At 42.9% G+C, this 24171-nt stretch overlaps 4 protein-coding genes across 4 annotated transcripts; 2 read left to right on the forward strand and 2 right to left on the reverse strand.

The window, feature by feature from the left end:
- Positions 1-253: 253 nt before the first annotated feature.
- LOC124674185 (ATP synthase subunit gamma, chloroplastic-like) lies at positions 254-1660 on the reverse strand. The gene has a single exon (XM_047210222.1). It carries the CDS (start codon positions 1570-1572, stop codon positions 487-489), a length of 1086 nt encoding a protein of 361 aa, XP_047066178.1. The 5' UTR covers positions 1573-1660; the 3' UTR covers positions 254-486.
- Positions 1661-1907: 247 nt separating this feature from the next.
- On the reverse strand, positions 1908-10508 carry LOC124674184 (protein RRP6-like 3). Its single transcript, XM_047210221.1, has 11 exons — positions 10262-10508; positions 10082-10180; positions 8675-8758; positions 7489-7575; positions 6393-6513; positions 4715-4893; positions 4599-4637; positions 3696-4204; positions 3108-3606; positions 2336-2970; positions 1908-2147 (listed from the first exon to the last, which is right to left on the reverse strand). Exons 1-11 carry the CDS (start codon positions 10400-10402, stop codon positions 2078-2080), a joined length of 2463 nt encoding a protein of 820 aa, XP_047066177.1. The 5' UTR covers positions 10403-10508; the 3' UTR covers positions 1908-2077.
- Positions 10509-11647: 1139 nt separating this feature from the next.
- On the forward strand, positions 11648-16684 carry LOC124675122 (trafficking protein particle complex subunit 5). Its single transcript, XM_047211193.1, has 8 exons — positions 11648-11838; positions 13153-13241; positions 13797-13860; positions 14418-14495; positions 15072-15148; positions 15229-15295; positions 15379-15486; positions 16579-16684. The coding sequence occupies exons 1-8, from the start codon at positions 11767-11769 to the stop codon at positions 16606-16608; spliced, it is 585 nt and encodes a 194-aa protein (XP_047067149.1). The 5' UTR covers positions 11648-11766; the 3' UTR covers positions 16609-16684.
- A 1239-nt stretch (positions 16685-17923) lies between these two features.
- On the forward strand, positions 17924-21310 carry LOC124674616 (pentatricopeptide repeat-containing protein At1g05670, mitochondrial). The gene is made up of 3 exons (XM_047210658.1): positions 17924-20288; positions 20387-20499; positions 20822-21310. The coding sequence occupies exon 1, from the start codon at positions 17924-17926 to the stop codon at positions 20078-20080; it is 2157 nt and encodes a 718-aa protein (XP_047066614.1). The 3' UTR covers positions 20081-20288; positions 20387-20499; positions 20822-21310.
- Positions 21311-24171: the final 2861 nt, after the last annotated feature.

Raw genomic sequence — 24171 nt, forward strand, 5'->3', positions numbered from 1 at the left:
CTTTGTTGATTATTCCCAGAAGGAAGAAAACAAGATTTGTTGATCAAACTAAAGCATTACTCGAAATTTCAGTGTAGATTATTTGTTAAATGTCCATCAAATCAGAGCATTACATGAGTAATTGTTTGCTTGTTTCCACCGGCCTGTACGATTCTTTGAGAATTCAGGAGTACTAAGTTAGATCATGTATTCTATTCTTTCAATAGTTTGCCACGGTTTCTGTCAAGAAATTTGCGAAAATGAGAAGGCAAGATTGCAAAGATAAATAGATACTCTGGATTATACATTTCGCATCTCTAAAGTGGAATCTTGTGTATCTCGCGACGAGGAATTGAGTACAACAGACACATCATTTTTGTGCTATGAGGAGAAATTATAACAGACACAGGCCAACAAGAGAAGAAGAGAGGAGAAAAAGAGGCAAAGAAGAATTATATATAAGAGCGGGAGCGGGAGCGGCAGCTCAGGTCAGGTTGCGAGGAGGAATCAGCCGGCGAGGGCGTCGGCGCCAGCAACGATCTCGAGAATCTCTCCGGTGATCTTGGCTTGGCGCCTGCGGTTGTAGACCATAGAAAGATTTTTCCGGAGATCTATGGCGTTGTCAGTGGCGCTGCTCATGGCGCTCATCCTTGCGGCAAGCTCGCTGGCGAGCGACTCCTGGAGTGCACGCAGGATCTGGCTGTTGAGGTAGAGCGGGAGGAGTGCGTCGAGGATCTGTACTGGGTCCTGCTCGAACTGGACGACGGAGGAGAAGGGCTGCGTCTCGATCTTGATCTTCTCGCGCTCGACGGTGAGCTTGCCTTCCTTGGTGGTGAGCTTGAAGAGCTCGTCCTCGGTGGCGTCGACGCAGATGCCGTTGACGTCGCAGATCTCGCCCTTGGGGGACATGGGCAGCAGGGTCTGGATGATGGGGTCGGAGCGGACGAGGGAGACGAACTTGGAGTAGACGAGCTCCACCTTGTCCACCTCCTCGGCGACGAAGAGGGAGTAGATGAGGTCGCAGATGGCCTGCGAGTCCTTGACGGTGGGGATGCCGGCGAGCTCGAGGAAGCGCTCGGTGGGGATGTAGTCGCGGCGCTGGAAGTAGGCGTTGCCCTTCTTGCCGACGCTGATGACGGTGTAGTCGACGCCGAGCTGCCTGAGGTCCTCCATGCGGGACTCGGCCTTCTTGAGCACGTTGTTGTTGAAGGCGCCGCAGAGGCCGCGCTCGCCGGTGAGGACGACGATGGCGACGCGCTTGACGGAGCGCTGGCGGGTGAGGGGCAGGTCGATGTCCTCTGTCTGGATCTCCTGGTTCATGTTGTAGAGCACCTCCACCAGGGCCTCGGAGAAGGGGCGGGAGGAGACCACGGCCTCCTGCGCGCGACGCACCTTGGCGGCGGCCACCAGCTTCATCGCCTCCGTGATCTTCTGCGTGTTGCGGACAGAGTCGATGCGGTTGCGGAGGTCGCGGAGGGAGCACCGCACCACCAGGCTGCTGCTGCTGCTGCCGCCGGTCGAGGCGCGGCGGCGGGTGGAAGAGCTGGCGAGCGCGGAGGAGGACCACGCGGTGGAGAGGTGGGAGCACGACATGGCTGGCTGGCGCCTGGGGCGTCACCGGCGGCCGCAGAGGCGGAGGCGGAGTGGAACGGAGTGGAGGGAGGGAAAGATTTTGGATTGGGTTTGGGTGGAGAAGTGAGCAGGTGGGGTTTTCAAGCCGGGCTGAGTGGTCGAGCGGAGATTGCCACGGATTATGTGGCGCGCCCTGGCCGTCTGCCTAGCCGAGCCATTTTCCATTTCTCGCTTCTTATTTCTCGTCTTGCCAGAATAATACACCACTTAAAGCAACAAGAATAAAAACTTCTCTTTGCGAGAGGACATGAATGGATACTGGAATTGTACTGAGGATATACTACAGTAGATGTTACTTAGTCCAAGTGAATCCAAATAACTTTGTGTCAAATTGATACAAAATTCTTCGAAACAAGCCAGGTGCCACATACCGAAAGAATCCAGTGATACAAACATGGGCTTGATAAAATGCCAGCCCCTCTTCAAGTCCTAAAGGGAGCACTGACAGCCTCTCCTAAAGTTCTAATCACTCAGCAGGCTGAGGTTCTTGGTTCGGTTGTTTGTAGACACTGAAGTCGCCAAAATCTCTTCTTCCACTGCACAGAAGATGCTCGGTAAATATCCGAGTTTCTAAAGATAAATAAATTTGGAGAGCATCAGGATTTGCAGAGACACATAAACTTCTAAGGCCACTGGCAGCAGATAGCTACAGCGACCATTCCAAGCACACGAAATTTGAGCTATCGCGCAATTAACCGATCAAGCAGCAAGGGTGATCTTTTACCTGTGATTTATATTCCAGCCAGAAGGTAAATAACGGGGGTGGACAGCTTCTACGAAAACATGCCTCCATCTTTGGCAAAACTGGTTAACAGCCTCCTCCCCACCTTTGGCCAGCAAAAGCTCCACAACTTGTTTACCGTGATGCCCATGTCCCAGCAGCGATATCTTCTTCTCAGCATGCTTGGAAATAGAACTGTCGGTGCTCGTAGAATCCTCATCCAGATGATCATTTACATGAGTCCCATTTCTTGATAGCTGCAAGTCATCTGTCCCAAGCGTTTCCATCTTAGAATCAGAAGTGGAATCATCCATACCGACTAACAAACTTGCGCTTCCTTGGCTGACACTTGAATCTTCCTCCTGACCATCATACCCAATTCCATCAGTACCTTGTTGACCATCATCTGAATCTTGCTCAGGTAAAGCATGGTTATTTTCCGAATCATGTCCGATGTCTTCTAAGATGGTCTTGTTGTTGGTCTTCCTAATAATGTTTTGAGTCTGAGCTCTAAAAGATTGAGGATACCCTTTTTTCTTTTCAAGCCGCCTTAGCTCATGGGGGCTCATACCAACAAGTAATGCCCTCTCCAGGTCTTCAGGAGTCACGTCCCTACCACCATAGTATGACTTTACAATCTGCAACGAAATGAATGGATCGGTGAAACAGATCTATTGCTAAGAACAGATAAGTGTTTAATCGGGAAAGAATATTCGCAGGAAACTGTAAGTGGTGCATACAGACGAAACCACAAACAGTAGAAGGATGTTATTACCTGCATTAGCTCTTCACGTCTCTTCAAAGGCATATTAGACCCATGCCGCAGAAGGGCCATTGCAGCAGTCCTAAGCAGCAAAGGAGATACGCCTGTTCCATTCAATTTATCTTCAGACAATGATGCATCGGTTATTAGACTTGTATCACCCGAGTTCACTATCTTTTGCACAAAAAGGGGTATCCCAAATTCCTGTGCTAGTCGCCTCTTGTACTTCTCAGCAGCTGAATGAGCGATTTCATGGCAATCCACACATAGAAGTACAATATCATGTGAACGATGGCTCTTCAGATGCTCTGGAAAATGCATCCTGTAGCAAGATGGTATTATTCTATATCTGATATAGTGGCTCTTTTCTCCACATCCAACACAAATATTTTTCTTGCTCTGGATATAGAATTCATTATCTTCATCCTCTGGGCGGCCCTTAGGTTCAAACAAAAGCATGATCCCTGGAGGATTATCTTCTACTAACTTTGCCAAATCCCGTTGAACATACCTAGGAAATAAGAATCAATCAGTTTGACAAATTAATGATGATGTTTGTGTTACATATTTATAACCACTTATAACATCTAGGATACAAACCATTCCAACTTTTTGCGGTCACAGTAGCAAAGTAGTCTTCCGTCACTAGCATAGATCCTGCAGTTGTGATAAACTGGTGACTTACATGAAAACTTCTTAATGAATGATTCCCGGGAAGCCTTTTGTTTATGTGGTGCTCTCAACAACTTTTCTCCACTTGATGCAAAAGCAAATATATTTGTTTGCTTCAAACTTAGCTGTGATACAAGGTTATAATTATAGACAGATAGTCGACATAATCCACTTGGGTCTTTATACTTTCCAAGCAAACTTGTAAACAAGTTATCCATGCTCACTGTGGTGTCCTCAATCAAATAGCAGAGTTCTTCAATGTGAGCACCAACAATAGGAGATGGCGACGTCAAGGAAGGATTCACAGTTGAAGCACTTAGCTCAGTTTCTGCTATGACAGCACAGATCTCCGTTGGACCTTTTGGAACACTAACAGCAAGGGCAGCTATAGCTTGGTCTGACAGGATATACCGTAAACTTTCATCATGCATGCGAGCCTGGAGTGGGGTCCCAAAAACATTTGAAGAGATCAGATAATGCAGATTGCAGTGCTATTAAGATAGTATATGTTAACTTTTTTGCCGCCACAACGATCCCTCAGGTTTGTTGACTTAGAATCGAACGCAGTTGTGGTTATCTACTCCTAAAGTTTATTGATTTGATTTGGTATGTTATAAGTTAGTCACTTTCCATACCTTTAGGACAAGATTTTCTTGTATCTAACCCCTCTGTATGAAAGAGGTTAGAATCGTTCGAGCAATCAATGTACAAGAGAAGGAAGACCAGTCTCCAACTTGTAACATGCAACTAACAGGTTCGACAACTGAAAGAGCATACTCAAACAGAAATGTGAAACACAATCACAAAGAGAAATAAGAGTAGTTGGCTTACCATTAAATCCCTCCATGCGCAAAATTTCCGAACAAGATCCTACAAAAGATTTAATTGTTTAGATCTTAAAGAAATCACTGGCGAGCAGACTGACTAGATGCATGAAAAATAAGCACCTTCACTTCACTAGACTTCTTGGAGTCAAGTCCATGAGTTTGTAAATTTCGTGAGAGAATAGAAGCTGCAGAGGAAGTTCCTGGAGGGCATTCAATTTCCTTTGTATATAGTTGCATGCACACCATGTTTGACCGACGGCTAGCCTCCAAGAAAAAATTGATTTTGCCATCGGGAGAATCTGAATCATAATTGATATTACAACTGATCAAGTTAACTAAAATGTGCAGAAGGGGATAAAAAATTGAGAAGCATAGTTAACTGTTCTGTGATATAATTTAAAAGGCCAATAAGATGTGTTTCATTAGCAGTTGAGCAATAGAACATCATCAGTTCATTAGCACAAAATTTCCTTTTCATGATCCCTTAGTATTGGTTCCATTTCTTAATAATAGAAAAGGGATGAGTCAAATACATATTGAGGATCACAGACTCTCATTTTCTTCATGTTAGTTCCATTTCTTAATCATAGTTCAGCAATGCATAGAATACATATTGAAGATCACCAAATCTCCTTTTCTTGGCCCCCTTAATGTTAGTTTCATTCCCTAACTACATATCAAGAATGTGCAGGCACATATTTAAGACGATGATTAATTTGCTTACAAGGCAAAAGCTCCTGCTGAGGTCATCAAATAAGTTTTAGATACTTGTCAGAAGAATACAAATAAATAAGCCTACAGCAGTACAGCTTTTGCAAATCTAGAGTGTTGTAGCTAACAGGTTGGCTAATTTGTAGGTGCTCACAGATATACATATTGCAATACTGTGTGCAAATGTAATTGTTGTGGGATATTTGTCCATTTGTGTTCTGTACCCAAAAACATATGTCCAGATTTCTTGTTCTTTTTGTACACCACGTAAAAAAAGTACTCCCTCCGTCTAAAAAAGCATGTCTCAACTTTGGACAAATTTTGATGTATCTAAATACTAAAATAGGTCTAGATACATCTAAATCTAAATTTTGATAAAGTTAAGACGTCCTTTTACAGACAGAGGGAGTACATTTAACTATAGTACTCTGACATGTACTCCCTCTGATCCGATTAGATTGACGTGGAGCGTAGGCAACGATAGTTTGTACGTATGCATGGACCCGTGTCGATTAAATCTGATCGGAGGTAGTACATCTCAGACCTCCTTTCAGAATATACAAGTGCTATGTTCAATGTTTTTTCAATCCACATACTCCCGGTCTGGGAGCTCGAAATCCACGATTCTTATCATATGAATATATTTCTTGTTTATATATGGTAGGAGCAATACCATTTTCAAAATCTTTGTAGGCAGAGAGCACAACAGAACTCCTGCCACAGCTCAAGCATTGGGAGACTTAGAGCAAAAAATGAAAAGCTACATATGGTTTCTGTGAACAAAAGATTCAAATTCCAGAAAGTTGCTATTAGCTATGAGCATACAAGAGGTACATCAAATAAGTTTCATTTGCAGACTACAGGAAAGGCTGAAAGGTGAACAATGCAAAAAATACTGATGCAAATCAGCTCTATTTACTTCCATAGTCCAGGGATATCAAGATCAGCTGTACTCCTATTTAATATTCTTGACTCAGTGTGCTGAACAGCAAAATAATACATTATCTGTTAATATACTAAATGGCACAAGGGACTGTTGAAATGGAAATATGGACATAGCACTTCAAAGTTAGAACATATTACATACCACAGCCTTTTGAATGGAGCTCTGATGCCAAACAATTTGCAATGTTCAACAGATAGTGAGCGTCACAACGGGCATACTCAATCATTTCTGCTGTCAGCGGGCGTATTCTCCAATCTTCACGCTGAAATAAAAAGAAATAGCAGCAAATATGAAAGAAACTTCGACATTTGAAACTGATATGCCGTATGCCTAACGAATTGAGATTTTGCTAGGACAGGTAAAGGGTTGCTGATAATAAGCATAAGACAGTTGTGTAAATTTTTTCTTTTGGATGTCACGTATTCAACACCAAAATGAATTCATATGCAAATTACTAGACTTCTGAAAATATTAGCTGTAACGAAACCTTGGTTGAGGTTGATTAAATGGAACACAAGCTCAAAGTTGTCAACAAAAACTAAACTGTGGTTTCGTGCAAAAAAAAAACACAACAAAAACTAAAGAAGCATGCATCCATTGATGTAAGTAATGCTGAAAAGAACTAAGGATCCATGTCAAAACATGTCAAGACCAGTGATCAGTATCTCATGTAACGAAACCTTGGTTGAGGTTGATTAAATGGAACACAAGCTCAAAGTTGTCAACAAAAACTAAACTGTGGTTTCGTGCAAAAAAAAAACACAACAAAAACTAAAGAAGCATGCATCCATTGATGTAAGTAATGCTGAAAAGAACTAAGGATCCATGTCAAAACATGTCAAGACCAGTGATCAGTATCTCATGTCCCAGCTGACAAGGTATCGTGACGTGAATAATTACACATGGTGACAGTTAATACTTTTAACAACTGGTACAACATAATTACATTAATTAATTTGGAAAGAACTACTGCTGCGCTGGATCTCATCCTATATTTCTAGTACCATGGAAAGTAACATATAAACCGAATCTTTATCTTTAGAGTGCAGCGTTTCGAGCTCTACATGACAGTGCACAAATTTTCTCAAATACCGAGAAGTAGTATGCATGTAGAAGTTGAAGAGGCACATGATATCTGACCAGCTACAGAAGAATCATTAAATATGCTAATTGTCACTGAACATTTGACTGGCTTTAGCAAGCTTGCTATTTAAGCCAAACATGAAAGATTACTTGCCTGCATTGTCTTGTCGGTAGTCACTCCACAATATAATTCTAGCAAATATGCTAATGATTTCTGTGGTTTTGATAGAACCTCACATGCCTGAAAATATAATAATTTTTTACAAGTAATTCAGCAAATCTCATACACATGCGTAGCATAATAAGAAACAATGTGACAGCACAAAAGTAAAAAAAAAAAATAGGCTAACTTTAGTGACAAAAGGCACGAACAAAGTTCCAAGAAACAAAGACCCTCAAGGACCAAAATATTTATGGATAAAGACTACAATTCTAAGAGACCCAGTGTTATAAACTAAAACTTTTGTTTCTTAACTGCAATAGCACTCTAGTACACTTATAAACTAATGTGAATTTACGGACACGGACTATACTTCTAAGGGAATGAATTTTGTGATTGAAAATAGAAACACAAACCAACACAGTAGAAATAGAGACAACTGACTGTAGCAGTGCTCATATGTAAAATAACTGAAACTACCACACTAGTACAGAATGTTCATGTGTGTAGAAAGTGGATTGCCTAGCCCTTTCCATCAGTTCAGACTTTTGGTTGCGTTGTCTAGTGCCTCTCACTTAACATGGTATCAGAGCCCAGGATCTCGAGTTCGAGTACTGGGTTTCGCAACTTATCCTAAAATTGTTCATTACCCCTCACCTCAGTACATGGTATAGGCCCCTTGGGCTATACCTCTGAGACTTCGTGCACGTGTTGGCCTCCCCGGTCACACGTGAGAGGGGTGTTAATGTGTGTATAAAGTGGACTGCCTAGCCCTTTCCATCAGTTCAGACTTTTGGTTGCATTGGCTAGTGCCTCTCACTTAACACAAAACACAGTGTCCAAATACTAAACCATTGTGTAAGAAATTTATTTGTATACTGCAAAGGCAGTTAAGTTCTAATCAGCCTCCTTGCATAATAAAAAGCAAGGGAAAGGATGCATAGAACCCCAGATCCCACAATGCATGGAGTTTTCAGCACCGGGTAAGCCCTTTAAATGCAGAAGCAGTTAAATGAAAATTGTGTTTTATTGCACATCTAAGGCTCTAAGTAGTGAATGACATTAAACTGGTTGTGCAAGCAAAAATATATACGGGACAACCACCAGACATACTCTGTTCTCAGGATGTATAAGTATCTGCAGAATGATACTAAATCTTCCCAGGAATAGAGAAACTTACTTTGGCAGTATCAAACATATTCACGACATAAATATGAAAATCTCTCTGAAGCCAAAGAACATCATTGTCAGCTCCGTGGAAGATCTGAGGCACAAGAAGGCAGAACATAAATGATTATGACTTTTTGACAACGAAAGCAATGTAAATCCTCTGTTGAGGCAAGCACAGGCAAGCACCGTGGTGGAGGTACACTGTGATTGTGGTGAAGCAACAACACAAAATATGGTGAGCAAAAAGACCCCATAAATCATTGTTCATGACATCACTATAGCTTTGACATCAGTGGTTGATGTCCTAGCTCCGTCACTGGGCAAGCAATACATCAATATTCCGAGGAAGTATTAAATATATTGAAGATGGGAAATACAAAGAAACAAGGATAGGAAACACCAGAAAAGTTATTATGAAAAGTTGGGGATACAAGACTCAGGATCTTATGTGTGGACATCCATGTGCTTGTTAGTGTTGACTGGAACTGCTAAGTCTGTGACAGTAACTTTTTGTCCTTCAAGATATGTCATGTAACAGATTATTGTGCCTTTGTGCTTACGCTTCTTGACATAAACAAAGATGCTAGCTTATCTAAGGCGCTCTGTTTCTGGGTGGTAAAGCCAAATATCGCTCGGAAGCATGTGCTCTCAGCTATAAAAAAATCATTCTTCCCGAAAAATCCATGTTGTTGTGGCATATGCACAAAAAAACTTATAGCAGCCAAAGATGCTTGTCAATCTCTACACTCTTGTCTTTTTCAGGAAAACTACAAATGAGCACATTTTCGAGCGAAAACTTGAAGATGCATAGTTCAATCTAGTTTCTACAACCGATTTTCTTTTCAAAAAAAGTTTTCTAAACCTACTTTTTGAAATCTGAAAATAAAGGGAGCACACAAGCCTGGGTGTAATAAAACCACATCCTGATTATGAGGCCTGAGGCTAGGGAAGCTTTAAACTTAAGCTTAGGGCATCCCAGCATCCCGCATACTGCAAGGTGAGGGCCCTAGAGAATTTTCAACCATTTACACAATGTGAACGATGAGCTATGGTGAACAATCATGCAGAGAAATAACAAAATTATGTTTGTGGAAATTGGCTCAGGTTGCTAACCAAACGAATCAAGCAGGGACTTTTCTAGATATATTCTATTCTAGGCTTACTGCTAAGACTGGCTTATAAAATGTGATGCAGGACGAAATAACTTTTTTCTGTTACCTGTCCTAAATGCACTGTGCTAAAAGCGGCACACCATAGGCGGCGTGGCACCTAGTCACATACTGTTCTAGAGCTTCCAAGGCCCAGTTTGTTACTGAAATGCATATCAATTTAAGTACTGCTTTTAAGTAACAGTCCTTAACGCTAGAGTCGAAAAGAAATGGTTGCCTAATGACATCAGATATAAGAGATGCACTACCTTACAGATGGATGGACTGGCAAAAACTGGGCGCAGAATACCCATCGCATCATGTAGAGCAATTGTGTCTATCAAATAGTCTTCCTTCTGGGTAGAGATCTACAGGATGAAATTTATATGTTACAACCTTAACAAACTTATAAGCAGCAAAGCATCAAGAATGCATATGTTGGCAATTACCTGCACAAGTGCAGTATATCCTAGGAATGACCGAAAGCTGTGTTGCTCTGTATCAACACCAAAAGCTTTCTCCTCACCCAACAACCTAGCCAGATTCTCCAATTGAGCTTCTGTATTGACCCAATTGTATGAGGTGCTCATTTCTGCGCTTTGGCTGCTCGGTGTGAAGTTACAAAAAGCCGAATACTTGGTGGGGTTTTCCAGTAAGGAAGCAATTTCCTCCTCAAATGGGTGAATCTTCTGTGTTGATTCTGTGACAATGGAAAAAAGGCACAATCCGTTCAGGTTATGGTAAAAAATAACAACCAATTTGGTTAAAGTCAACATATAAAGTTTATTAAAAAGATGATGCAATCAGCTTCTTAGCTTGTCCGTGGCACTATCGTGGTATGAATTACAGCTTAAGCTCCTAAAGTAAATAAGCACGAAATATTGAAATTAATTGCCTAGGGAGGATTTCCTGACCATGAGAGTAATCACTAGTTTTAGATGTTTATGACTAGTAACCTATAAGGCTGTACAAGTGTATAATCATATAAATACAGGAAAAAAATATAATTCCTAGTGTTCTGGTACGGCAGTACCTCCATTAGCTAACTGCTACTGATGGGAAATGGAAGCATGTGGTGAACCAGCATTGTGCTGCATTTTATAAATTGTGAGTTACAACCTAGCAGCTGGTCAGGGTTCCAATACGAAGGAATTTGACCACCCAGTGTAATTCCATGATGCAAGTGGTGTTCGATGAAATTCCCCACAGAGAACTCGTAGTAAATTCCTGCCACTCTTAGCCTCGCCAGTTGGCCACGGCAATGCATAGGAGAGCTTCACAACGAAGCAATCGCACACGCCAGGTCCATGGCAAATGAGCGCCATGACGAGATCAAAATGAGGGGGATCAGGACAGGAGTGGCGCACCTTGCGGCGGCGGCGGCGGCTGGACCTCGGCACGGTGGCCGTCGGCACCCTGGCGGCGCAGGTGCTTGAAGCGGGAGTAGGAGTTGTCCGCGAGCACGCGCTTGAACCGGCCCTGCGGCTTCTCCTCCTCCTCGCAGGCGCGGCGCGCGCGGCGGGAGCGCCGCTCCTCGGCGCGGCGTGCCGCCTGGCCTCGGCGACGCCCGCGATGGAGCAGCGCCGCCGCCGCCGCGAGGACCGCGAAGCACGTGGCGGCCGCCAGCAAGGCGGCGCGCGACCTGAGGTTGACGGTGGACATCTCTCTCGCTCGCTCTAGGTAGTGACGGACAGAGCTTGCTCGGTTTGGAGTTCTGGACAGGCAGACCGTTCAGAGTTATCAAATCAGAAAAACCCCTCACCCCACGCAGTCGCACCCGAGCGCTCCCGACTTCTCGCTCTCACGCCCGCCGCCGGCGATCCCTCCTCCCACCGGCGCCCGACCCCTCCGCCGCCCTCCCCCTGCCCAGATCCGGCCCCCTCCTGTCCAGATCGCCGGTCGCCTCCCCCTTCCTCAGCCGTAGGAAGGGCGGCCCCAGAGGAGGGCGGGCAAGATGATCGGCGTGGGGAAGGCGAAGCAGTACGCTAACGTGCTCGACAAGCCCCTCAGCCGGGGCAGGCAGGAGGTACACGTCTTCCCCACACCAAAATCCCTCCAGATCTGTGCACACACACGCGTCTGCGTGCTAAATTTTTAGATATCTGTTGCTCGACGGGCTCTGTTAATAGGTAGGTAACTGAGGAGGTTTGCGGGTTAGGTGCTAAATCGGCAATGTGAATTTGGTTGAAAGTTGGAATCGAATGGATGCTGGTTAGTGGTAGCTTCAATTGGAAACTGGGACCAACTATTGCCCAACCCCACGACTCTATTCAAGTGTTTTCTTCAAGAAGGAAAGGAAATGTGTCAATATCGTGCATAGCAGCAAAATATTTTGAAGTGGTAGTTACTATGCACCTTAGTGATACTTTCATTTTGATAATATTTAGACCTAAATGTATTCATTATTAGTTGCCTTTCTAAAATTAAGTTTAAGCTTCGTAGATTGGCTACTTTGTGTTTATTTTTGCGTGCTATATTCATCGCATTAGTACTACATGGAAAATACCCCAAACCATTTCTCCGCTCACATCATTTTGTGAAGTAAATTAAAGTGCACCTAAACTGTATCTTCTGCCCTGTAAGCAAAAAAAAAAGGAATTCTTTCTTGAAAAGGGCCGAAATGAATGGCAACTACGAAGCTTGCCTTAGTTGAAGGGGTTAAATAGATGGCTATGTTTAAGAGGATCCAATCCACATATTCTTGGGAAAAGAGGGTGAGTTTGGATTTTATCTAGATTAAGAAATTGCAGTAACAGAGGGAACTGAAGCATACTTGCTGGAATTCGATGGACTGCTGGAGATATAAGACATAAGAAGGATACGTAAATGTGTTAGGTTTAAGTATAGGCCAATATATTATCCACCCTTCACATGTGGGATAAAATTGAGGGCCGACAAAACCATCAATGATCGGATGACACAGTACACCAACCTTACATCCAACGCCTAGTTTGGATCAAAGATTTTTTAGAGAATAATGGAAGATGTAATTGCATAAAATTCCTTTTCAATATGCTTTTACCATATTACAGTGTCCACATGATTCTCTTATTAGAACTATTAGGGAGTGTGTGCTTGCTTATTGTTTGGTCAAACATGTACTCCCTCCGTTCCATAATTATTGTTGTGGTTTTAGTTGAGAACTATGGAATGGAGGGAGTGTTAGTTAGTGTCTTCTTTACAAATTGATTAGCAATATATGGTGCAAGTAAAACGTCCACAAGATATTGTATCTCCAGATGAGCATTCCTGTTTCAAGTTTGTAACTTGTGCCGATTCATTTTATTTTCTTCCTTGTTTTGTTATCATATGAGCTTAATAAATGTTTTGTCTTTCATAGGTCAGTTTGAGTGCATTTGCATTCTTGTTCTCGGAGGTTGTTCAGTACAATCAGACACAAGTTGACAACATTGCTGAGCTGGAACGAAGGTTGTCTATTTATATTGTTGATGATCCTGTATTCTAGTTCATTGTATCCACTAGCTGGTCCTTCCTGGGCTATGTCATTTCATTTCATCTTGACTTGATTGGTACCCAGTGGCTGGTACCAGCTTTTTAGTCAGTGCATGGCTACATGCCACTCTTTAAGTCTTTGATATTCAGGTCACATAAAGTTTCAGGTGCTATGTGTTTTCCACTTGCTGTATGCTAATGTTTTAAATCATCCGGAATTCACATGTTGAGATTTTTCTCTTATATATGACGCAACTGTAACATTTGGTTGGTCAATTTTTTGCAACCTGTACATCTCTCTAATGTTTTAATGTATCTACTTATTGTGGGTTAAATCTTGGTTGTCTTACCATATAAGACACTATCTCGTAACTTCTCTTTAGATGATGAAGACAGCAATGTTGTTGTGCTAAATCATGCAAAGACACTCAACAGTGTTTCTCATTAAAAATACATTGCTCTATTTGCATGTGTTAATATTCTTGTATGCTTGGCATACTTCTGCTTTCTTATTTTGTGAGTTATACACAGGCTGGAGGACGCTGGGTATGCTGTTGGTGCACGAGTTCTTGAACTGCTGTGTCACCGAGAGAAGGTTTGATGCATAATCTTTTTCTTATTCCATGATTCATTAGTCCAAAATAGAGCTTTGTAGTAGAGTATAGATCTATTGGTGATTTGGTTCATATACTTAAAGCCATGAAAAGGTGAACAGTATGTCAGTCAAAACTTCACCGCTTCTTTGTTACATGTGACATGCCCTAATCATCTCCTTTAATGTGCATAATGTATTTTAGATAGCAAAATAACTGTTTGTATCACATGTCTTTCTTTAAAATAGTAAGTCGCAGAACAATATCCATAGCACAACATCTAACATGCTAAAATCAATCTAGTTTTAAAATAATGGTCTGTGCAGATATGATTGACATCTTTGTAGTGCAAATTTTGAAAATTCTTGGATAATGTGGAGCTGCAGATAATAAACCAAAATATCTAGAGTTGTTGAAAAAAATTGTTAAGTTGGATAAAAAACATTCATCGGCTATTATTTCTATGAAGAGTTCCAGGTGCTCTCCAAATTTATTGTATATATGCTTTCTAAATTTTATCCTGTTGAGACAGTCATGTTGATAATAATTAACAATCCAGGGGAATAGACGCGAGACTCGACTGCTGGGGATTTTATCATTTATTCACAGTACTGTATGGAAAGTATTGTTTGGAAAGGTACACTGTTCTGTTCATCAATGTTCTCTAATTCTTACTCTGTCCCACAATGTTTGAGTGATTACATAATTGTCGGAATTCTCGTAAAGGGTGCACTTTTTTTTTCATTCCCTGTTTCCATTCTTAGTTGTGCCATCAAAAGAATTGTGGCTCATTTGTTGTTGGACTGACCGCCTGATTATTGTGTTCATAAAAATGTGTGCCTAACCGCCAGGGTGTTTGAGCCTGACTACCTGACCAAGCACACCGAAAAAATGTTATTTAGTTCTTATCTTTCTGACTTGCACTTTGAAAAATAATATAATAATATGTTTAGATAATTGCTCTTATTTAAATACAAATTCACATACTGAAAAAAAATACAGAGCTAGGCTAATATCAAACAGAAGGCTCCAAATTAGAGAAATACTACTCCAGTGTTAACTCTTTTTCCTGTAGTTGCGTTATAGAAGAAATTGTCGCTTCCAATTATAATGTGTTGATAGTAAGTAGGAGCCTGTGGCTCTATTATGATCACTGGAGAGAGTGCACTTATCTGATTGCTTATCCCAGCAGATGCTTTCTTATTGTTTCCAGGTGGCTGACTCACTTGAGAAAGGAACAGAGCATGAAGATGAATACATGATTAGTGAAAAGGAGCTGCTTGTTAACCGGTTTGATGAACTCCTTTGAACTTCATAAAGTTTTGTTTACACTACAAGTCTCAAACCTGGCACCCTTTTTGTTTGATCAGATTCATTTCCGTGCCAAAAGACATGGGGGCATTCAACTGTGGAGCATTTGTTGCAGGGATTGTAAGGGTGGGAAATTCTGCCCAAATATCTAAGTCAACATTGTCTTCTTTCATAAACAATGTTTGACCACTTCTTTGAATTTCTTGTAGGGGGTATTGGATAATGCTGGCTTTCCTGCGGTAGTTACGGCGCATTTTGTGCCAATTGAAGGCCAGCAGAGGCCCAGGACAACAATCTTGATTAAATTTGCTGAAGAGGTAAAATAGATTGTGTTCTTTTACTGAAATTTGCTACACATTAATGAAGGGTATATTCTACCGTTTGACTGAAAAACAGATGAAGTAATTTCATTCTTTAGAAATATTTAATTTTAGACAAGCAAATTACTGTTCCATGTGCTTCATTATAACTATACTCACCCTTGGAAGAACTGGTTTCAAAACACCTGTCAATTGAGGAAAGAAAGAGTGCAGTTGCTATGTTTCCCTTGTCTAGCCTTACAAGGAGGTTTAGGTGGTTGCAGCCTTGCAGGCTATCAATAAATTAGAATATGCTGTTTGCATGGTCATTTTTCATTTAATCTACACATAACCATCTGGGCCCATACGGAGATACATAAGCATAAGGGGAAGCCTAACAGTAAAGTGACCCCTTTAGATGGTGTGTTCACTTTGATTGAGAAGCTATCTGGAAATTGTGAAATATCAAGGAAAACTTATGTAAGAAAAGCGTACAATTGAACATTACCAGATGTACTATTAAGCATGACCTAGTATTGTAGTTTAGGATGGCTATGATACAAAGAACATATAGCCACAACCTTTTTCACGCGAGACGTAACCATGATTGTGTATGGTGTGAAAAGTTTAATTAAATGCGTATAATGCACACACACATGTACCCTAGTCATCACCTTGTGTATTTAAATTAAAAAAAAATCAGTGAAATGTAATGCCCTACAAAACTCTTTTGCTAGACGACATCATTCATAGGGTATCTTGAGCTCATATTGTATTGGAGATAATTATTTGTATTTTTTTAAGCTTATAAACGGTTGTCTCCTGCGAAATTGATATTTCAGAATCAAAAGTTTATCTAATACATTTATTTGACAGTTTTAAAATAATATGTTAATGATACTAGATTAAAGTGTGTACTTTTCATTTAACCTGTACTAATATTCAAATCACCAAACTAAATACTCTTTTGCAGTGAGTCCAAATCATCAAGTGTGCGTGTTCTAAAATAGCATCTATTGGGCTTGAGTCTGTATTTTTTTTATTTTGACATTGTAGTTGTCATTCTTGATACATTGACTTAACCTTGTTTCCATAAATGTTCATTTTCAGGTTTTACACCGGGAAGCAAGACTTGGCTAAAATTTATGCTATATATGTACACAACACTTTTTTTCTGTTCTGTTTGTAAGATGAATCTACTCGAAATGTGTTCTGTAACATTACATGAATCAAGTAGATGCTCTCAGTAGTTTGAGAATATATAAGCGGTGGAGGGTGATACATGCATTATTGTTGGACTGGAAGAAAAAAATGCTCTTGTCCGCCATGTTGATTGCTACTGTAACTTATACTCTCCGTTCTAAATTAATTGATGCAACTTTATCTATATACGGTACTAGTATTATTAGTTCCATCTTACATCATGCGGTCGTATGGGAAGGAGTTGTTCTTCTCAAACTCTTAAGAGTTCTCCTTTTATAGTCTAGGCATTCTTGTTTGATATCGTCCATACATGGCTGCTTCGAGCATAGGTAGGCAGCGCATGCTCATATTTCCAAAGAAAAAAAAAAGAACAAACAAAGTGAAGGGGCTTGCTCATATTTCATTGTTTTGGAAAACACGAGAACTAGCAAATTGTATGTGCGCAAGAGAAACATAAACGGACCATGAGGACCTAAAATGAGCACATGATCATATTTTTGACAAGTTTTTTTGCAGATAAGTGTGTACATCTTGTGACAAGTTTTTGTATGCCAGTGTGACTAGGGGTGGAAACTGGTAGTGGATAATCTGAATTATCCGACATTTGCATTTAGAAAATTGAAAATGGATGTTGGTAATATCGGACCTCCGTGAAAATAGATGTGGTAAATATACGATTAATTTTCAAATACAAAAACCAATATGATAGTATTGAATTTTGATACAAATGTGGATATGGAAATGGATACATAACAAGATTATGTTAGCCATTTTAGTAAGTAGATATGCCAATTACCTAACCTAGTCGAAAGACAAAGGAAGTGATCAAATGTACTTTTATGTGATTAAAGTTGAAAGTATGTGATTAAACTAATCGAAGTGACAATATCCATAGTTGTATCCATATTGTTTTGAAAATGAGGTTTTACAGGGGAAGTGGAGATAGTGATCACCTGAATGTTTCCTCTTCAGTGAAGATGTACTAACAGTAACAGTAGAATTTTTTTTTTAAGAGTAGAAGTGTAGAACAGGAGCATACGGGAGGGTTACATGATTTGAGATCTTATTATGGGAGCCACAGGATCCCGATCAAAGGGTGACCATCCTTTGTGGCGTGTCGCTCATAGCGGCTTCGTCTACCTCGCGGTCGCGCTCCCGCAAACCTCCTCCCCTTTCCCACCTGACCATCTTCCGCCGCCGCCGCCGCCGCCGACAGGGCGGTCTCCCGCCTCCCTGTATCCGCCCGCGCCGGATGCTCCTCCGCCGCGCCTCCGCCGCAGCGCAGCGCTCCTCCTGGCTATCCCACACGCGGGCTATCCCCCGGCTCGTGGGCCCCGTCCGTCCCTGCAGCTCTACCTCCTCTCCACACCGGCGCAGCCGCCGCCGCACGCCGCAGTTTGAGGACGGTGCTCTCACCACCACCGCTGCGCCCCGGCCATTCCCGGATTACTGTCCACCCCGCCCCGAATCGCCGGCCGACGATGCCCTCGCCCGCCGCCTCTCGGCCGCGCTCCTCGCCTCGCCCAGTCCAGGATCCCTCCCTCCTCTCCCCTTCATCCCCCTCCTCCGCCCGCTGCACCTGCTCCTCGCGCTCCCACTGCTCGCCTCGCACCCCAACCTCACCAGCATCCTCCTCCCGCTCCTCCTGCTCTTCCCCTCCCGACCCCACCCCCACCCCCACCTCATCCAGTGCTTCGCCATCGCCGCCCATCTCGCCGTCCGCGACCCCGGCACCGCGCGCGCAATCCTCGTGCGCGCCCTCCGCTTCCCTTCTCCTCATCGGCATTTCGTCGAGCAGTTCATCTTCACCTACAAGGCCTTCTCGTCGGACCCCGCCTCCTTCGACCTCCTCCTCCTCTGCCTCCCCTCCGCCGCCCTGCTCCGCCGCCTCCGCCAGTACGGCCTATCCCCGTCCCCAGAACCCTGTAACGCCGTGCTCTCCCGCCTTCCGCTCCACGAAGCAATTGAGCTGTTCCAACAACTCCCGGACAAGAACGTCCGCTCCTACAATATACTCCTCAAGGCTCTCTGCAGCGCAGGCCGGCTCAAGGATGCGCGTCAACTGTTCGATGCAATGCTCTTACCACCAGATGTTGTCACGTACGGCACTATGGTCCATGGGTACTGCGCCCATGGTGAGCTGGAGGTCGCGGTGAAGCTGTTGGATGAAATGGTGGCAAATGGACTGGAGTCAAGCGCGACAGCATATACAAGCGTCATTGCACTGTTATGCAATAAAGGGCAGGTTTCAGATGCTTTGAGGGTGGTAGAGGATATGGTGATGCGTGGAGTGGCATTGGACGCAGTGGTGTTTACAACTGTAATGAGTGGATTTTGTGGCAAGGGTGATTTGGTAGCTGCAAGAAGGTGGTTTGAAGAAATGCAGAACAGAGGGTTTGCAGCCGATGGGGTTACATATACCACACTGATCAATGGTCTCTGTCGGGCTGGGGAGTTGAGAGAGGCAGACAGAGTACTTCGGGAGATGGTGGATAAGGGACTGGATGTTGATGTTGTCACATATACAGTGCTCATTGATGGGTACTGCAAGAGAGGGGACATGGTGGAAGCCTTTCGGGTTCACAATGACATGGTGCAGAGACGAGTGGCACCGAACCTGGTGACATACACGGCCCTGTCGGATGGTCTGTGCAAGCAGGGAGATGTGCATGGTGCTAATGAGTTATTGCATGAGATGTGCAACAAGGGATTAGAGCTGAACGTTTACACATACAACTCCCTGATCAATGGCATGTGCAAGTTTGGCAATCTGGAGCAGGCCATGAGGACCATGACAGACATGGAAGCAGCAGGCCTTAAACCGGATGTTTATACATATACAACTCTTATAGATACGCTCTGCAAGTCAGGAGAGTTTGACAGGGCTCACAGCCTGTTACAGGAGATGTTAGATAAAGGAATTAAGCCTAGTATAGCGACTTATAATGTTCTAATGAATGGTTTTTGCATGTCAGGTAGGGTAGAAGGAGGAAAAAAGCTGCTTGAGTGGATGCTGGAGAAGAATGTTTGCCCAAATGTTGTAACTTATAATTCTCTTATGAAGCAGTACTGCATTGACAAGAACATGAAATCTACCACACAGATTTACAAGGGGATGCATTCTCAGGAGGTGGCTCCAAACGAGAACACATACAATATATTGATCAAGGGGCATTGTAAGGCAAGAAATATGAAAGAGGCACTGTATTTCCATAATGAAATGATGGAGAAGGGATTTAAACTCAGCGCAAGTGCATATAGTGCTCTTATAAGATTGCTGAATAAAAAGAAGAAATTTGCTGAGGCGAGAGGGTTATTTGATGAGATGAGAAAGGAGGGTTTGACAGCTGAACCAGATGTATATGGTTTTTATATTGATCACAATTTTAATGACGATAATTTGGAGTAAACTGTTGCATTTTGTGATGAGCTGGTGGAAGAAAGTCATGTAAAATCTAAAGCTGGCACAAGCTTAAGATTTTGCAAAGGAAGATGTGCCATAGGAGCATGATTTTGGCAGATGGCATCCTAGTTTGTTCAGAATGGACAGTATGTGAGGCGTAAACAGATTCACGAAAAGCATTATCCCTTTGTGCCATGCTGAACTAACAGCTGAGGTATAATATTTTCTTCTAATTATGAAATATATCATGGTCGCTTAATAGCTCAACAATTATTTTATTTGTTAAATGCTGATAATATCTTTTATCTACAGCCATCTTGATATTTTGTTACAAGATGTGGAGCTATTTGGGATGCACTCTGAAGTGTTTGTGCAAGGCAAGAGACATAAACAGCATATTTGTGAACTTATTGCTTCACTTTTCAGTAAGTATTGCATCGGGTGCTTTGTTGTTATTACTATATCGATACCATCTTGCAAGGTTGATAATCCATCCATTTTTTTTGGTTTGATTCCTGCAACCATTTAGGGTTCTTATGTTAGGGAGCATTTGATCTCACTCTCCTTATAATGGATGCTTTTTTATGTTCGGTAGTAATTACTAATTATTTGATAAATTGGAGTTACTTGTTTCTGTTTGTCCTTAGTTTACTCTTTCATTATAAGAGGGTTACACATTCTCTACAACAATATAAGCGGATGGCGTTATAAGATTGTGTGGTTCATTGAAAGTTGTTTGCATTGCAGGAGAAGCAGTTTCTGCCATCATAAATTGTTGAGCAATAAGGACAATGGTCAGGCAACGAGTAAATAAATCATCTCCTAGGGAAGTGAGCAGGGATTAACCCAATTGGTAGGCAAATACCGCTAATGATGCGGTGATCAGGTGATGTTGATTTTTACGTACGGAAAGGAGAGCAAATAACTGACAAGAGATGGGAGAAGCCAGCACAATAAATATCTTATGAGTGCTCCTAGCCAACTATTAAGGTCGAAAGGAACGATGGACCTCTATCCACCTTCATCGATAACTCTTGGGAAGATAATACTAGGAACTCATTTGACCTCTTTCTCCTTCCCATAACTTTGAAACTACATATAATTCTTTTATTGCACACTACATTCCTTCATCAAGATTGGAGATGATGGGATCGACTGTGCTTAACTGGGCACTTACTTCCATCTCCATCTTGCCACATTGGTGAAATAACAAAATATGTGATGTATGGGAGACTACTGAAGGTTCTCTGAGATGTAAAGTGCAGTACATGTTGGTTTAGCTACTAGCATTAGGGCGCAACTAAATTCAGCCATGTGTGGCTAATGTGCAGCCACAATGGTAATCGTGGAAGGTATAAATTGCATGGTAAAGAATCAATTTTGTGTTGTGCAAAAGTTATATGTACTGTAGAGAGAGGAAAGAAGGCAAAGATAATACAAACAGAGCTTTAGAGCATCTCCAGTCGCGTCCCCCAAACGGCGCCGGATTGAGCGTTTGGGGGACGTGTTTTGTTCGTGCCGCGTTTGGGGGACGTCGCTCCCCAGTCGCGTCCCCCAAACTCGCCCCCAAAACTTAAAAATTAATTTTAATAGATAGAAGAAAACTCTTTACTAATATTCAAATCGGTGCAACATAAACAAATTACATATAAAAACTTCGAAAAAACATAATCAAATTACATATAAATTATTTTAAACTACTTCTTCTTTGATGATGGACCCGCCTCGTTGTCCTCATCACGGTGGCGCTTCCTGCTCATCACCTCTTCCGAAGAGGCGGTGTCGGTCGACTCGTCGGAGGAACTTGTGTCCTCCTCATCGTGCCGGTGCTCGCCGGCTGCGCCTTGGCCTTGGCCTTCGCTTTCGTGTCTGCCTCCACCTTCGCCTTCGCACGGGCCGCCGTCGCCTCCTCGGACCCTTCCTCCTCCGCCTCCTCCTCCACGAACTGCCATATCCTTCGCATTGTCCATTGGCGGCGGGGAATCATCGCTGTTGCTGGGCGTCCGGACTATGTCCCACCAATGGCACCATCCTGCAGGCTTGCCCTCGCTGGAGTTGTCAGACAGAAGGGCAGAGATGTAGCTCATTGTGAGGAGAAGCTTGGATGAATGGCGGCCGGTTGAAGATCCGAAAGCGCCTACGTACGGGTCTTATTGAGCGCGGATGAACGACGACGCAGAAGTCAAAGAGAGCGGCGGTTGCCATTCCGAGGAGTTCGCGCTCCATTCTGGCGGTTGGCGTCGACGCGGTTGCCAATGCGACGGTTCCCCTTCCCGGCAACTGCACTGTCGCTAAGTAGGCGGCGGTTGAGCGTCCGAGCCGCTGACGCGTCGGACCCGTGCCTCCTCGCCTCTCATTTCGTTGTGTCCGGCGTGCCCGGAGAGTCCCCTGTGTAGCGGGGACGGGCTCGGGGCGCCGGACACCATATTGGGGCGCGCCGAACAAAAATGGCCTTTAGAAACGTTTTTTTATCCGACACGGCCCAAATTGCTTTGGGGGACGTGACTGGAGATGCTCTTAGGCTCAAGCTAGTCATCAGGAGCAACATTATGTGCATGTTATACAGATAGACTTTTTGTTTTACCTCTTTAAATTTTCTTAAAATGCAGTCTCAACAGTTGTGTTCTTACTTTTCCCTCCATGAATGTCATAAAGAAATGCTAATGTCTTGTTATTTTGTGTCTTGCTTTGGGAAGTAAAAAGATATTTTTGATATAAAAATATATTAATATTGCGAAGATATCAATTACACATAGCCTATGCGCCAACAAAATGCCCAAAGACATAAAAGATGCACATAGCCAAGAAAAAGAAAAGAAAGACCCGTTGCGGTGATGAAACTTGTAACAATAACACTCTAACCACTACCAAAAACAACATTCGGACTATAAAAGAGACTCCAAAATCAACGACTCGAGGAAGGAAACAATGCACAAACATTATCATCGCCCAATCGAAGATCTTAAGTTTTCACCATGGAGAAAGTTTGAGCTAAAAAAAATACCTTCAGCAAGGTCATTGCCAGATACAACGAATAAAATCCAGAACTTGGGGTTTCACCCTGAAAATCACGACTCGGTACTCAACGAGCATCATCCAAAATGTAGTCCTCCAGTGCTGCCACCACCCGACATCACCCAAAGGTGACGTGCTGCATAATCTTCAACGCAACTTATACACCTCTCAGCCATAACTTCAAGACCTCCACTCACAGTCATCATTAGCTTCTCCACCCCTTCAATACCACTCTTAACCCGTACACAACTCGACGATAGTCATTATTGGCATTTTAACCACTCTCATACACAACTCAAAGATGATACCTATAACTACCTATATTAAAGATGAGCTGATTTGCTAAAACCTGAGTTGTTTGGGCTACTATAGCCATCTACAGTAACGTGCTACAGTAACCATTCCTTTTTTTTTCATCCTTGACCCTACTTCGGCTTGCCTCCAGTTTTTGTTCAATATTTCGACTGAGCCTAGTATAATCCATAGAAACATGGGTACCATATTTTGTTTGATTTGGTCGATGTTCCTTTCAGATCTACGCTTATCTTTATCGGAGGTGCTTGTTGCTCTTATGAGCTGTTTTTTCGGGGGGCTTATCACAACAACTTCTCATTTATCTACCACAACAAGCTCTACTACGATAAGTTTTATCCGGTTCTAATGAGGGAGGGGCGAGGACAACGCGTCTTTGGCTCGCTCTAGTGCTTGTAGTCATCGCTAGGTGGTGCAACACCTGTATTTTATTTTGTATTTTCAGATATTCTTGCTGCTGAATTGATGGGTGAACTTTTGGGAACAAAAAGAAACTTCTACAATCCAAAAGGGTTTAAACTTTTTTTTTCACGACCCTGCACTGGCTTCGCTCTGTTCAATCAAGGCCCGATTGACTTCCAAGCCCACTCTCCAATTCTCTTTTACAAAACCTCTTCCGTGGCCGCCTAAGGCCTCGTTCGTTTCGTCCCATCCCGGTCGGAATCGGCGCACAAACCCGGTGGGTCGGCCGGGATCGGAGCCCCGCGTTTTAATCCCGGTCTCGGTATAAAGGTCCGTTCGGTTAAAACCTGTATGCGTTTCACCCCGCC

Source organism: Lolium rigidum, chromosome 7, assembly GCF_022539505.1.
Source record: "Lolium rigidum isolate FL_2022 chromosome 7, APGP_CSIRO_Lrig_0.1, whole genome shotgun sequence".
In the NCBI taxonomy this organism is placed as follows: Eukaryota; Viridiplantae; Streptophyta; class Magnoliopsida; order Poales; family Poaceae; genus Lolium; species Lolium rigidum.

Excerpts from the sequence above, each read along its gene's own strand:
- LOC124674184 (XM_047210221.1), bottom strand. The coding sequence starts at position 10,402 with ATGAGCACCTCATACAATTGGGTCAATACAGAAGCTCAATTGGAGAAT. Across the intron at positions 8,759-10,081 it reads CCAGTCCATCCATCTGTAAG|ATCTTCCACGGAGCTGACAA; the intron begins GTAGTGCATCTC and ends CTTGTGCCTCAG. Across the intron at positions 6,514-7,488 it reads CTACCGACAAGACAATGCAG|CGTGAAGATTGGAGAATACG; the intron begins GCAAGTAATCTT and ends TTTTTATTTCAG.
- LOC124674185 (XM_047210222.1), bottom strand. The coding sequence starts at position 1,572 with ATGTCGTGCTCCCACCTCTCCACCGCGTGGTCCTCCTCCGCGCTCGCC.
- LOC124674616 (XM_047210658.1), top strand. The coding sequence starts at position 17,924 with ATGCTCCTCCGCCGCGCCTCCGCCGCAGCGCAGCGCTCCTCCTGGCTA.
- LOC124675122 (XM_047211193.1), top strand. The coding sequence starts at position 11,767 with ATGATCGGCGTGGGGAAGGCGAAGCAGTACGCTAACGTGCTCGACAAG. Across the intron at positions 11,839-13,152 it reads TCAGCCGGGGCAGGCAGGAG|GTCAGTTTGAGTGCATTTGC; the intron begins GTACACGTCTTC and ends TGTCTTTCATAG. Across the intron at positions 13,861-14,417 it reads TGCTGTGTCACCGAGAGAAG|GGGAATAGACGCGAGACTCG; the intron begins GTTTGATGCATA and ends TTAACAATCCAG.